The 15,189-nt window shown below is 38.5% G+C and overlaps 2 protein-coding genes across 4 annotated transcripts in view; one reads left to right on the top strand and one right to left on the bottom strand.

Annotated features, from left to right (window-relative positions):
* The window catches only part of virma (vir like m6A methyltransferase associated), a 29,120-nt gene extending 21,881 nt beyond the window's left edge, over window positions 1-7,239 (top strand). The window contains exons 20-27 of one of the 2 annotated variants that reach the window (XM_057835466.1): window positions 528-660; window positions 3,289-3,432; window positions 3,517-3,671; window positions 3,796-3,892; window positions 4,155-4,321; window positions 4,392-4,741; window positions 6,369-6,515; window positions 6,601-7,239. In XM_057835466.1, coding sequence (XP_057691449.1) covers window positions 528-660; window positions 3,289-3,432; window positions 3,517-3,671; window positions 3,796-3,892; window positions 4,155-4,321; window positions 4,392-4,741; window positions 6,369-6,515; window positions 6,601-6,809 — 1,402 coding nt within the window. In that variant the 3' untranslated portion in view covers window positions 6,810-7,239. The remainder of the gene's footprint in view (window positions 1-527; window positions 661-3,288; window positions 3,433-3,516; window positions 3,672-3,795; window positions 3,893-4,154; window positions 4,322-4,391; window positions 4,742-6,368; window positions 6,516-6,600) is intronic. The other variant, XM_057835467.1, reaches the window with a different exon arrangement.
* A 315-nt stretch (window positions 7,240-7,554) lies between these two features.
* On the bottom strand, window positions 7,555-14,166 carry rnf41l (ring finger protein 41, like). 2 transcript variants are annotated; one of them, XM_057834736.1, is made up of 6 exons: window positions 13,757-14,166; window positions 12,154-12,360; window positions 11,078-11,241; window positions 9,959-10,115; window positions 9,139-9,221; window positions 7,555-8,085 (listed from the first exon to the last, which is right to left on the bottom strand). In XM_057834736.1, exons 2-6 carry the CDS (start codon window positions 12,357-12,359, stop codon window positions 7,874-7,876), a joined length of 822 nt encoding a protein of 273 aa, XP_057690719.1. In that variant the 5' UTR covers window position 12,360; window positions 13,757-14,166; the 3' UTR covers window positions 7,555-7,873. The 2 variants fall into 2 exon arrangements, with proteins under 2 accessions (XP_057690719.1, XP_057690718.1); XM_057834735.1 differs by lacking the exon at window positions 13,757-14,166 and having other exon boundaries at window positions 12,154-12,604.
* Window positions 14,167-15,189: the final 1,023 nt, after the last annotated feature.

The raw sequence follows: 15,189 nt of genomic DNA on the forward strand, positions 1-15,189 counted from the left end.
TATTTTACAAGCATAAACAATGAACGTAGGTTTGCAGCCTTGTTTCTCTCTTGCTAGCTCGCCCACTCACTGAGAGCTGCGTAGCTGTCCATCCTCTTGTGGCGTAAGAGCGCTCTTCTTTGCGTAAACAAGTGCGAGTGCGCCCCCATGCAGGCGTGAAAGCGCCACAAACTAAAAGCATGCATTTCAATATAAAAAAGTCAATAATACAATTCAACACACATTGCCAAAGGCAAAACACGAACGTGGCCATAGCTATTAAGTTATTCAGATAACTATAGCATAAAGAACATGCTAACAAGTTTACCAAACCATCAGTGTCACTCCAAAACACCAAAATAACACTTGAAATGATATAATAATGTGTTAATAATTTCACACATAAATCGCTCCTGAGTATAAGTCGCACCCCCAGCCAAACTATGAAAAAAAACTACGACTTATAGTCCGGAAAATACGGTAATAATTTTTTTTACAAGCCCGTTCGCTACGATTTAACATTATTTCAATGTGGTACAATGTTTCAGAGCTCTGAAGAAACACAGTGCAAGTTTATTCTCACTTCTGAAGAGATTGTCATTTCCCTTCAACAAGGATTCTGCAGACCTCCTGTCCCCTTTGTTGGATTTTCTTCGACAGATTATGAACGCAGAACCAGTGGTGAGTTTTGTTGGGATATTTGACTTTTGGGTGAAACTTTAAGATGAACCTTATCTGCACTATATTAGTGGTTCTCCTACTTTTTATAGCAAGTACCACCATAAGGAATTCTTGACTCTCTGAGTACCTCCATCATGGTTAACATTAAAATAAGTTAGTGCAGTAGGCCAAAATGTTCCAAGGAAAAGAAGGTAGCAATTTAATGGGACATCTAAGAATTGTAGAAAATTTTACGTTCTACCCTTCAGATTTTATTTAATCGACATACTAAATATTAAAACATAGTTTATGAGTTAATCTACTAGTTTTGAGACAAAATCAAAAAAACAAAAACATAAGAATGCTTGAAAATGTTTGTTAAAATACCGAATTGGTCTGATAGACCCCCTAAAATGCCATTTTTCTCTTGTTTCACCCACTTAATGACCAAACAATTAAAATTAAATTTGAATATTTCAAATAATCAATATTATTCGGGAAATGTGTGTCTTACATTATGCTTAATGTATTGGTAACCGTAAATTGAGAATGGATGCGTATACATCACTAGATTATACCTTAGCAAATTTCATTATGATCCGTATAAATAACATATACCGGTAATACGAATAATGGCAGAGTAACAATTTTAATTATGCAATTAATTAATCTAATAAAACAGGCCTGAGACAAAAAATAATGAATCCAAGGATCAATTTGTATCCAGTACATCCCTTGGATATAGCTACAGACCCCAAAAGTTTTTTTTGCCTATAGTTGCCCTCAATATTTGTCTTTAGTCCGTAACTTTTCAAATACTGTGAATACTTGCCCCAGTATTACTAAACCTTTTCGAGTAGTACAGTGGTACCTCTACATACGAATTTAATTTGTTCCAGGACCTGGTTTGTAAGTCGAAATGGTCATTTGGTGAGCGGGATTTTCCCATAAGAATACATTAGAATTCGATTAATTCGTTCCACAGCCCAAAAACCTACACTGAAGCCTTAATAAAGACTGCTTGTACAATTACAAATGGCTATTACATATAGCAAAGCAAATAAGTTATAAATACATATTGCAATAATGATAATAATTAGAGGTGCGCGAAGTTTCCGATTCTTAGATTATTCGCGATTCAGCCGTGGAAGATTCAAGAGCGATTCACAAACATCCAAATTCCAGTGATTGAAATATGCCAAGTAAAGCGGAACTAAAACACAGTCAGCGCAGTCTTCGGGATGCAATGAGGAAAGGACCGAGAGTAAACATCATGCTCAACTCATGCCACTAGATAAAAAACCAATAATACCTGACTGCGGCCGACAGCCGCTACAAACTACGCCCACATAATGCTACGGTAGATATCACATGTTACAATTAGATGCTAATGGACAGACTTGGCGGCGTGTGCACATGTATATAAAACTAGATGTGAAATGACAGACTACGGCGTTAGCACATGTTTATCAAACTAGATGCGAAACGACAGACTCGCCGGCGTTAGTAAACAGCCGCCATCTTATAGTGGTAAACTTCTCAGGAAGCCTATTGTAGATAACCTTCCGACGGAACCTAATTACCTTTTTATCTAAAACACTCCTAAATCGGCAAAATCTTGACTTGAATCTATGTTTAAATAATGAAACACTTTCACATGTTGGAAGTAGACAGAAGGGAAATTATGGAATAATGGGAGCAATTTTAACTTTAACGTTTGATTCACAACATTAAATTAATTGAATGCATTTTAAAACTGCTGATAAAGAATGGGGACTTGAGTATTTTATTTCCTGTTTTGAACTGTTAACTTGATACTGAAATAATAGTTTATTTAAGCCTGAGAGGATTTTTGTACAATTTTTGTAACTAATGTACGAAACATTAAAAGTAGCTAATGGGGGGGGTGTCATCAGTAATCAATTTATAATCGAATTGTCATCGAATTGTAAGTTGCCCCAAGACTCCCACCTCTAATGATAATTTAACGAATTGGGTTCTAACGTGGTGGTTGTGTTTTGTGTGCTGTTTTTGAACGCACTGTGACTGACGAGAGAGTGACAGAGGTGGGAAGAGTGGGAAGTTTTTACTTCGTCTTTTCATGTTCTGTTGTTGTTGCCGTCGGCTACGGCGGACAATAGCCGTGATGTGTTGCACAAGTTCTGAAATAAATGATTAAAAACCTTACCAAGCTGGCGACTTCCTTGCCAATGTTACAATCAAATAATAATAATAATGAGAGTGGTCCTCGAGATCGTGGACATATTTCAGCCGTAATGTCGAGCCAGTTCACTGACACGAACACCACGCTCATATTTTTTTTCTATCATTTCCTTCTTAACTTCATTGGTAAATGTCACCTTTTTTCACCACCTGCATTAACCTTCTTGGGACCCGTGTTGATTTCTTTCACAAGAAAATCTGCCGTGCGTCCGTCTTGCGGGAAAACAATGAAATTGCGACGCTGTCATAAATCGGCGTGTTTCGGGCATGTCGTCATATTTTGAGACAGACAAATGGCGATTAAAATTTTACTTTGGATGTCGAAAGCATCGTATGTCGATGTACCTCTTTATATGTATTTTCTACTTTTTGTCCAGACATAAATTACTTGGTTAGAAATCATTTTGAGTATGTTTATTATTCCAGTGTCATGAGGAGGGTCAGGTTTCTGTCGAGGAGTCATCCTTTGTTTCTCCTCAACGGTTGCTCAGTGCATCTGAGATAAAGACTCTCTTGCAATGGGAAAAGTCTGACTCTCATCCTCTTTCAACATTTGAGAAACAAATCAAGGTACCTGTCATAATAACATTAAAAAAGAACAGGTGTTGATGTTAATTTGTATCGAAGTGTGTTTATTTGTTGTTTTCCTTTTAGAAACTCTGTAAGGAGGATGATACACTGGAGACCCTGTTAGAGAGCGTAACTGTCTTGCGACAAACGGTGGACACTGCTGCAGATGAGCCTCCTGCAGTTGACGTTGAACCCACTCTTCCAGCTCCTGAGACTCTTGCAATTCAGTTTAACCACAGGTACAGCTGCTGACAATACTCACAAATGTTACAATGCAGGAATGCTTGCGTCTCGCACGGTAAATTTTTATTCAAATTAAACCTGACCAAACAAATTTACTGTCCCTTTTTTTATTATTCACAGGACCGTTTTTATTCTTTCCGAAGCTCTTGATGAGCAAATCAAGGCTCTTTGGTTTTCTCCTTTCCAAACTGATGATATAGAGACTGAACTGGACATGGTGAGTTCTCCACATTCTCTCCCACAATGATTCCCAATTCACTTTCCATGAGAGATCATCATTTCTGCCGCGGGAAATTATGAAATTTTATTATACTTAATTGTAAATTATTTACTGCCAAAAGTTACTTTTGTTCATCATCTATGCCAACGACCTTTACTGACAGGCCGAGTAATTACCGTAAATGCTATTCCACAAGATGGGAGTCATTAATGTTAATGTGTGTGAAAATGAACAGAAATATTGTGTCTCCTCGTTATAGGTGAAGGTAGATTTGGTGGGTTTGGCCCAGGAATGTTGTCCAGAACTGGACCTGAAGTCAGAACTGGAGCGCTCCTTCCTGTCGGAGCCCTCCTCGCCTGGTCACGCCAAGGCTCAAAAAGGCTTCAGACTAGGGAGACACAAGCACGAGACCTTCATTACATCCAGGTAGCACATGTATTCTCTGCTGCGTTGAACAGTTTTCACAGACTTAACATTGACCATAATATGTTTACAGTGGTAAATCCGACTACGTGGAACCTGCGAAGAGAGCACACATTATGGCAGCTCCGCGTGGTAGGGGAGGTCGAGGGGGCTTAGGACAGAATTTCTGCAGACCCCATGACATCTTCCGTCAGCGCAAACAGAACACTTCCCGTCCTCCCAGTATGCATGTGGATGACTTTGTGGCAGCTGAGTTCAAAGACATTACCACACCCATTGGACTTTTGCCTCCTAAACGACCTCTGAAGAGTTCCCCCAAGCTCCCCACAAGAGGACTTTTCACAGGCAACAGAGGAAGAGCCACCTTCCATAATCAGACTCGCTTTTTCACTCCACCACAGCCTAAAAGTGTATTACTCTCTGGTAAGCCCATGCACATTGTTTCGTTTAAATTTATTGGCTGCCATTGGTGGTGATAGACAAACCAGAGTTGGTTTAAAAATGAACTGTTCTTACATTGATCACACAGTGATTTTTGCATATTACCACTTACAACACTGAAACTGAGGAAACAGAACAAATAACCTTCCAGCTGTTTTTTTCTTTCAAATATATTTTATTCAATTTTTTTTAATGTACATAGACAAATGAAAAATCACAAAATAATCCTAAAAGTAAACAGAAAACAAACAAAACAAACACAAAACAGCCCACCCGTCCACTTCCAGGTGTTTTAACAGCCTTATTATTATTTCATAAATTAAGTGATTAGTCACCATTCACAGTGACAATGGCACTGAAACGGGATCATTCAAAGCCAGCAATCTCAAGTATAATTGATTTTATATACTGTATATCACTGTCAGTGGCAGTTAATGAGTTAACGTAATTTGACTAAACATTAGTCACAAGTCTATTGCTTTTGTATTATGGTCTATTAATGCTACCATCCATCCATATTTTTATACTGCTTACCCTCATTGGGGTCACGGGTAAACTGAAAAGTATCATCTTGTCCTGACACAGAGACAGAAAATGGTTTTGGTACCGGCAGGCATTTAGTGGTTTGTTTTAGGACGGGCATACCACATAACGATGTCAATTACATGATAGCAAGCTGAAAGTCGCAACAACATAATATGATTATTCAACTGTGGCAGAAATGAGAGCGCTTTGTGGCATTTAGTGAAGAAAGAAAAATCGCAACAGACAACTCTAGCATTCTCCCCACAGCAATGCAATTTTCAACATGTTAACAATTGTAGTAGAGTGATTCTAATGTGCGTTGTTCATTACAACACAGCTTATGACTGACTGTAATGTTATAGCGACCTATGTGTAAAAGAATAGGAAATAAGGTTTAGATTTTTATTTTGTCATTGCATCCCTCTTGCAAACAGTGCAGTGCCACAAAACATTAAAATAGAGCTTTAAGTGTAAATAAATGCAAATTTAGAAAGTGCTATTCTTAACCCATTGACGCCAACATTTAAAAATAATCTACTCACTGGCGGCCAATCACGGCGATAGACCTCCAGTCCAATTTGACTGACAAATGAATGATAACTTTGGCGCCTACAAGTTGAGTTGACAGAATATCAGCTGATGAGGTGAAACAGCACTTTGACATTGCCTAGGCTACATGTATCTGCATTCAATGCAGCGAGCACTTAAGCGAATTGGTTTCTGGTGCAGCAACGGGGGGGAAATATAAGTGGTCTGCTCAGTCCTGTGCAGGACGAGAGACGAGGCATTTATATGAACGACTATCATGCATTAATCAGGATGTGTGGCAACGGCTACAATATTTTGAATTAACACTTAACACTGCAAGTTTCACCGTTAGTTACAAATATTAAATATTGGTTCATCTAACACATTGTTTTGTTTTAGAGAAAAAGAGGGATTAAGCTGTGACAATGGTTGGGTTTGTGTTTGAAAACATTTACAGTTTGATGTTGAATCGGAATTCTGCAACCATGTAGTTTTTATAATTTTCAATATCCCGAGTTGTCCAACAGAGGGAGATAAAAGCATCTTTTTTCCCCAGGTAACTACCCTCGCAGGGAAGGAGGTCGAGGTTCATCATGGAGCGCACAAGTCCCAGCAGTCACTCACAGAGGAACCTACAGTGAACCTCGGGGAGGCCAGAGCAACTTCACACGAGGACCGCTGCCCTCACGACAACTTCCTGCCAGTAAGGATGGACATATATGCATAGACAACTGGACACTGTGCATGCTGGTTAAATTTGTAAACTTCCTCTCATTCTAACTTCCCAGATGCATATCGCCTGGCTCCGCGTGATCGTGTGCCACGAGGCCGTGGTGGCACCGGGCTGTCGTGGCTCAGCGGAGGAGGGGGAGGAGGCGGAAACGTGGGCGGTGGAGGCGGCGGTGGTGGAGGGAGAGGCTCCCAAGTGAGCAAGTTTAGCGGCGGGGGAGGGAGCGGAGGCGGGAGGGGACGACACGTCCGCTCCTTCACCAGGTAAATTCACCTGGCGGTTGACTGATAGCCTACCACGGCTCCAAATGGACCAATTGAGTTGTTTTATCTCCATGGAAATGTGTCTGTGGGTATCTTGTTGCTTTTGTGTTGTTTTGTTATTATGCCTTTTTAACTAGAGGATAAAGTTCTTCATAAGTGGGTTTGTGTTTCTATTTATTCATTTATGCTTGTCGAGCGCTATGCCAAAGAGCCTGAGAGAACACATGACATAAACAGAAGACTACAAATGAATAACTTTGGAATTACTAATCGTTATGAAGAAATTTACAACATATGGTATCTGTATAATGTACTTCTTAGTTTTGTAATTACCAGTACATACTTAAGAAGTGACTTTCGGTGTTATCTATATTAAAATATGACATTCATTTTGGAAGTTTCTTCCTATAAAGCTTGATGTATAAAAGTGCAAGCAATAAGTGAATTGATGCCACTAATTAGGCCAAAAAAGTATGTTTTCTCTACAGTTAGTCTTGAAAGGAAATATATACTGGACTGTCTCAGAAAATTAGAATATACAATATTCTAATTTTTTGAGACAATCCTGTGTATATATACAGGACTGTCTCAGGAAATTAGAATACACAATATTCTAATTTCCTGAGACAGTCAGGAAATTAGAATATTGTGTATTCTAATTTCCTGAGACAGTCCTGTATATGTACACAGGACTGTCTCAAAAAATTAGAATATTGTATATTCTAATTTTCTGAGACAGTCCAGTACAGTATGATCTTTATTCAGGAATCACACAAGGTGTCCATAGCACACAAACCAACAGAAAAATAACTTAAGGAAACACAGGAAGAATCAAACTATAAAAGAAAAAACATTAAAAAATGTCACAAAATACATTTAAAACATCACATTCTTTTCATTTACTGCTCACTGGTACAATTGGTACAATTGTACTGTTGGAAAGAGAATCTATCCTCTTCTTCACGCCAGTCTCCAGATGAAATCTTATGACCTTTCTCGCTGCAGTCCAGTGTGGTTCCACTCTGTCGCGCCTTTACTCAACTTAGATGGACAACTGGAAATACTGATTTATTTATTAAGCCTGACTTTAGTAAAGGGATTACTGGAAAAAATTGATGCCTCCCTACGCTGTTTTCTAAGCAACTCGCATGTGGGTCCTAATCTTAGTGTTGGAAGAGGATCCATCTGAAGCTTGTCTTGGCCAACCTCCGTCTCTAGCTCCTCCAACTCCTGCTGTACTGCTCTCAGTGCATGCACGGCACACGTCCGGACAACTCGTCCTATACAGGGGAAACGCAATAAAAATAACAGCTGCATTTTGTCCTGATGTGAGGGGAAAAAAACTCATTTCCCAAAGCACATGCCACCATTTAATGAAACACAATCTCAATAGACGTGCAAATATTATTTTGTAATTTATATCAGACACGTTCCAAAAAATGTGAATATCATGGGAAAGTTTATGTAAATGTTTGGATGACATTCTTTTTTTTTTAATTCAAATATTTTGGGAAGGATCTTTAAATACTGCATATCTGTAATTATTATTATTCTTATTACAGTATAACAGTTTGACTCATTATAATTTCCGGACTATGAGCCGCTCCTTTGTTTCTACCTCTTTTTACCCGGCGGTTTATAGTCGAGTGCGGCTTATATGTGTATTTTACAGGCTGTTGAGCTGTGTTTCTTTAATAAGGTTGTCAAAGGTATCGATACAGAAATGTATCTGAATATGATATTTGATTGCAAATGTATCAATACTCATTTATTTTTGCACAACCACAGGCTGTAGGTTAAATTTGATTTTGCACTACTCCTGATAATAATGTTAATAGGGCATGTGTTTATATTTCCCTTGTTAACTCAAGCCATGCCCAATCCATATGAAGTGGGAGGGCTGGCCAAGAATGAAAAAAATCTCCCGATCCCCTTATTCGCTGCTACCCTCCCAGGTCAAATGAATTGGACTTCTAGAGATAAACTCATTTAAAGAGTTTAGTTTTTAATAGCCACATGATTGGACATCATTGTCAGTGGCACTTGAAAAGTTTATTTAAAAATTAATATTAAGGTTTTTTATTAATGCAGTATCAAACATGGTACCGGGTATTGTATTTTAGTATCTTGACAACAGTAGACTGGATATGTATGAATATCCCTGGTCCCTATAGTATATGAATGACTGACTTCCTTGTGAAATTTGGTGGGTGCAGTTTATAGTACAAACAGTAATTCAAAATCCATTATTCCCTAATCGGAATCTAAATCCAATAATAATAAAATTAAATTAAGTATTTAAAATTCAAGGTTTAGTTATTTGTGGACATTACCTTCACCGACTTGACTTGGTTCCTCAGGTGTGACTATCTGCTGCAGCAAGTGGCGCATCACTCTCAGTAGCAGTACAAGTGTTCTACAGGGGTTGGAAAAAATAATGGAAACACCTTAAAAAAACAACAGAAATGAATTTAATCTGGTGCAGGTCCACCTTTTTCAGCAGTTGATCGAGATATTGATTCATACAACTTGTGAACTGTTTCCTTAGGAATTTAAGCCATTTTTCAGTAAGATTACACTCTAACTCAAGGGTATCCAAACCAATCCTTGAGGGCCGCTGTGGGTCCTGGTTTTTGTTGATACCGATCAAGCGCAGACCTTTTAACCAATGTGGTTTGTACTAAAACAAGCAGCACGTGACTGCAATCATCTGATTACCCTTATCAAACACCAGATTGGTGAAAAGGTGTGTTCTTGTTTTGTTGGAGTGAAATCCTGCACCCACTGCAGCCCTATGTGGAATAGTTTGGAGACAACTGCTCTAACTCTTTTAGACGATGGCGGTGGAAATTGACATCTTAATTGAATCTCTACAACTGACTATTAATGCTCAATAATGTTGACGTCTGGGGATTGTGCCGGCCATACGAGATGCTCAACTTCATTAGAATGTTCCTCATGCTATTGTTTAACAATTATGTTCCATGATTATGATGCCAAAATGTGAGATGTTTTCATTATATTGTTCAGCCTCTATATGTACAGCAGTCTCTACCTCTTGTCTCACCGCTTCATTCTTGCTCAGCATCATAGTCCTTTCACAGTAAAAATATTAAAATAAAAATGGTCATCTGTCACCACATAGTTACATACCGCAGCATTTTGATTTCTGTGTGTAGCTCAGCCACACAGTTTTGTCGTGACTGCTCGGAGGGGCGAAGAATGCAGCCGCTGGGACACTTTCGAGTACAGAATTTACATTCTGACAGGTGAGCCTCCATACTGCGCTTCTCGACATGTGTGGGACACCCTGCAGCACAATACGATATTTGCTTTTTTTTCCTCATTGTGAATTGATAGTTTTGTTTTCATGCCTCCGGCACAATCGATAAGCCCCGTGCAACTATACCGTAACTGAGCACTAGACACAGCAACATGAGTACGAGCAAGATTGGCAGGTGAACAAGATATTAACCAATAAAAACCACCACACTCTTGTCATGTAGGTCTCTGTATGGACCTGATAGTTGCTTGCAATCCGCCATTAAACTAAGCTGTGGAGTTTTTGAGCTTGTGAGGCTTTTGTTTACAGTGCAGTCAATTTTATTGCTTGTTTTTACCATTGTGCACAGTTTTAAATTAAACTGAGCAGTCAATTTTTTTTTATCGGGAGAACATTTTACTTGTAAATTTTAAAACAAGTACTTTGTGCTTTTACTTGAGTATGTTTTTTCTTAGATAATTGTACTTTAGTAATCTGTACTTGAGTAATCAAAAAAAAAAAAAAAAGTGGGTACTTCACCACTGATGGTGACAAATGCAGTCACCAAATCTCAAAACAACGTGTCACCGGTATGTTCGGAGAACAATGCATTGTTTTTACACAAAAGCTCATTAAAAAATGAGTGGAAGTTGACCCCTGTGGCCCACTGAACAAGACCCCATGGATGCAGTAGCAGTTCATATGGTTACCATAGCAACGAAATAGCCATGTGTTGCACTTATCAGATTTCCTCTACACAATGCATGGATAACCAATTGTCATTCCAGGAATACATTGACTAACTGGCTGTCATTAATAAGTGATAGATGACAAAATTATTTGAAGTGGAAGGTATGGCAGTTAATCATCCTGCTATAGTGACATCAACGGCAGATAGACGTCCAGTCCATTTCGACTGGGAGGTCTGACAGCGATCAGTAACTTGTACTGGATGTCTATCTTATCAACTTGAATGTACGCCAATTAGTTTTTAATAGTGAGTGACTTACTATAGTTAGAAAACGTCTTCATTCCTACGTTTGAGCTTGACACAAAAACAAAGTCACAGTCTTCTTCATGTGTGTGCAGGTTCTCCAACTTGCACACCACTTCACAGCCCCGATTTGCATTCACGCAGCGAATCTCCAGACGGTTGAGGTCATTACGCATGTACCTGTTAACACACATGCACACCGCGATTATCATGAAGGAAAATGACTGAAATGACATCGACAATTGAACAATCTTTTTCCATAAGTTATAAATAAAAGTATGATTAAATTTTTGAAAAATAATTAACAAACAGTATTGTATGTTCACAAAGTTAACTAAAACATATTGAAATTAAAATACTAATTACTTTGTTTTTGTATTTCATCCCCAGAAGCGATGTTTACATGTCAAAATGACAAAATTCAACACAACTAAATACATCTTTTTTTAATGTCATCTCCTGACAATTAATGTATGAAAAACTAAAAGTAATACTAACTAAAAGCGATCAAAAATAAACGAATAATTTTAAGAAAAATGAAAAGCAATATAAAGAAACTGACAAATTTACTCAAAAACAAATTAAACTTAATTGAATTTGAGAAAGGAAATCTAAATAAAGCTAAACCATAATGGAAAAACCCCAATTATAAACTTGATGCACACAAAGAATGGCAAACAAATATATAAATCATTTTCATTCAATTCAAATATCCACAATCTTGAATATAATAAAAGGGTGATTCTCCAGCTTTCAAAATAATTGTGTCCATGACAGAAATAAGAACATTATTCATACTACATTTACCAGGGAAAAAGACAAACTTATTAAAAAAAAAAAAAAAAAATGATGCTTGATATATTACTATTTTTATTATATAAAATATTGTCTTATTTTGAGTGATTTAGCTATTTGTCCCTTACCCAGGTTTTAAACTCTTAGTCTCTCATAAAGCTGTCCCGAGCGCATGTTTTGGCCTTCATGTGTGAATACATTTTAGCCTCTTTGGTTGTAAGACCACGCATTGGAGCCCTCACCGCCACTTCAATACCATGCTTTGTGAAGTGAATGAAAAATTTGAAAACAAATCACCTGTAAAGAGGCTTAAGGCTGTCCACGTCCAACGGCTGCCTGTCCTCAGGACACGTGTTGTGATCAAGTAGCCAGTTACTAATGCAGGCACTGCAGAAAGCGTGCTCACAGGGGGCCTGGAGGGGCCGCAGCAACACGTTGTGACATATGCCACACAGGAGACCCTCGTTCACGTAGCATACAAACCTTTCCAAATCGTACCCCATTCTGCCAATAACATTCAATGAATTACAACATTCAAACCAAGGGCATAGGTTTGGTCTCAACATTGGTAGGGACGATATGGCATAACCTGCATGTACACTTTTTGCTGAGGACAGGACATTCATAATGATCAATGCAAAATAAATCTGTTTTGACCTATACTAACTTTTATGTGTATTGATTCAGCTTACACTGTTCAATTCAAACCTTTGTTTTCAAAAAGAAAAGATACATTTTGAAAACTTCCAGAAAAAATGTCAGGATTTAAGAGCAAATTTAAATTGCATTATTTGAACATGACTTATATTAACATACTCAATAAATTCAAGCTTTTTAATCATCTCTTAACTATCCAGGACTTATAAAAAATAAACATTTGCCTTAAGACCACTCAACATTGTCTAAATAAAGAAATAAAATATAACTGATAAAACGTCTTTGTCAGGGAATAACAAAAATAAATAAAAATGGAGCTGTCCTTCGGGTAAAACACTACTGCTTTTGTCCACAAGCACAGCTAAACTCAACAAACTCAGCTTCTTTGGACTGCTTTAAGAGCACATAAATAAAACAAAAAGTAAAACTGGGGAGAAGGGGGTAGACCTCGGTTCACTACATTTCTCACAGTTAATTTAACGTTATCAGTAGAAAACACATATAGGAGGACACTTCTCTCTAAGCAGCTTCCTACTCGAGTTTTGCAGGTTAGCAAGTTCAAACAGTTTAATGTCATGCTAACTCTGATGCACGTCAGACTTTCAGTAGCAAAATTAGTGGTGTGTTCCCCACTTCCTTAACATCGATATCTTTTTACATTTCTTAGAGTGGCAGATACTGGATAAAAAAAACCTTCTTATATCCCCCAATATCTTCAATATCTAATGTGTGTGTGTGTGTGTGTGTGTGTGGGGGGGGGGGGGGGGTCAAGTCATCAGCCAATCAAATGTGCGTTTAGGAGGCCAAAAAATGGACCAGCACATTCAGCAAGTGAAAAGAGGTACATGTAAGTCTGAACATAATGAAAATAATTCACTTAATAATGGTGCGGCCAATTACAACATTTAAAACATATGGTAAGACAATCTAAATTACCTATATAACTGAAGTCATATAACAGTTTGAGCATCCTGAAAAGTTGGTCGTGTTTAGTCCCTAGCGTCCGTATGCAAACCTACGCCCAATTCAAACGCAAAATCAAACCTCTTATCCCCATTAAAAGTGTGGCTTTTTTGGTAACATTAGAGAAAATGAAAGAGGTGGCACAAACATCAAAATCCAATCAATACAGTAAGTATAAAACTTTTTTTGGTAGTCAAGCAGATGTCAAGTTAGGGGTTTGTCCATATCCATAAAGTCTAGGGACAGGTCTAACTATACAAGGTTTATATCCATTGCTCACCTAATTTTCAAGTTGTTTTCTCTGCTGACTCGATGACCACCTTGATCGGCTTTAGTAGATTAAAGATATACTGTACTCTTTCCCAGTCTTTGCTTCTTGCTCTATACAGCCAAGTGTCTCCTAAATCCCGCCCCGGCCTCTGGGAGTCTATCTCATTGGGGAGGTATCCATGACAACAAAGGGTTTGAGTCTTTGAGAACACAGGAAGGCAGCTGTCAGATGGACAGTTAGAGCACATAAGAGGCAAAGAACAAAGGACAACAGACAGTTGACACCCGCTTGCTGAGCTGATGTACGCCATTTAAATCGTTAGCAGATGAGCTTTCTGTAGGGTTCTTTTTGACTGTGGGTGTAGGATTAATTTGGTTTAAACTCTCCCTTTCACTGATTGGATTACCAACTGCACCACATCACACATACGCATATGGATCCTTGTCGGGACCTAAAATGACCACAGGGTGACAATAGAGAGCAGCGGTAGTTTACAATAGAGACTAAATCAGGGGTCGGCAACCCAAAATGTTGAAAGAGCCATATTAGAACAAAAAACAAAAATGTTTGGAGCCGCAAAAAATAAAAGCCTTATATAAGCCTTATAATGCAGGCAACACATGCTGTATTTATCTATATAAGCTGTATTAGTCTACAATCAAAATAATTAAGTTAGTAATGAGCCTTCAATATTAAATGTTTATTTTCCCTGCAGTGCATCCTATAGAGAATGACGCACCACGTGACTACTCTGTTGTACGATGCCGCCATAAGTTTAAATTCATTACAATATTAATGAATTAGAATAATATTTGTCCTCCTACAGAAACCATATTTAAAAAATCCCTCCCCCATCTGTTTCCATTTTCAAACATTTTTGAAAAAGCTCCAGGGAGCAACTAGGAGCGCTAAAGAGCTGCATGTGGCTCTAGTGGGTTGCTGACCCCCGCCCTAAATGATGGTGACCTGCGTCACCCGAATGCAGTGGGAATTTCACGAGCAACATTCTTTTATACTAGCATGCCTGGAATCAAGTGTGGTTCCTGACACGGTTGGGTTGGGCGGTCGCCGGGTGCGGCAAATTGCTACGTGGACGTCCGTGCATGTCCGTGACTTAGACGTCCGTGCACATACATGCCAATGACGTCCACGCACGTCATCAATGTCGATTCTATAGATGCCAATGTACTCGGATGCCATTGACAAATATGTAAGTTGATGCCACGGACGACCTTTTACGTCAAAAATATCAACAGGAAGTGGCCTGTTATCAACGGGAAGTGACCTGATAGATCTGTATCTACCACAGCAAAGCCCCATAGTAATTTCTCCAGAAATTGCTGTTTCTAGTTAATATTCTCGCAGTCAGACATCCGGGCATTAATGATGTCACCAGCCACAACAAAGCGTCGCCATATTGAAATTGGGGCAAAACACGAGTC

This window comes from Corythoichthys intestinalis, chromosome 4, assembly GCF_030265065.1.
Source record: "Corythoichthys intestinalis isolate RoL2023-P3 chromosome 4, ASM3026506v1, whole genome shotgun sequence".
NCBI lineage: Eukaryota > Metazoa > Chordata > Actinopteri > Syngnathiformes > Syngnathidae > Corythoichthys > Corythoichthys intestinalis.

Excerpts from the sequence above, each read along its gene's own strand:
- rnf41l (XM_057834735.1), bottom strand. The coding sequence starts at position 12,482 with ATGAATGTCCTGTCCTCAGCAAAAAGTGTACATGCAGGTTATGCCATA. Across the intron at positions 11,242-12,153 it reads AGCCTTAAGCCTCTTTACAG|GTACATGCGTAATGACCTCA; the intron begins GTGATTTGTTTT and ends GTGTGTTAACAG. Across the intron at positions 8,086-9,138 it reads ACCAAGTCAAGTCGGTGAAG|GACGAGTTGTCCGGACGTGT; the intron begins GTAATGTCCACA and ends TCCCCTGTATAG.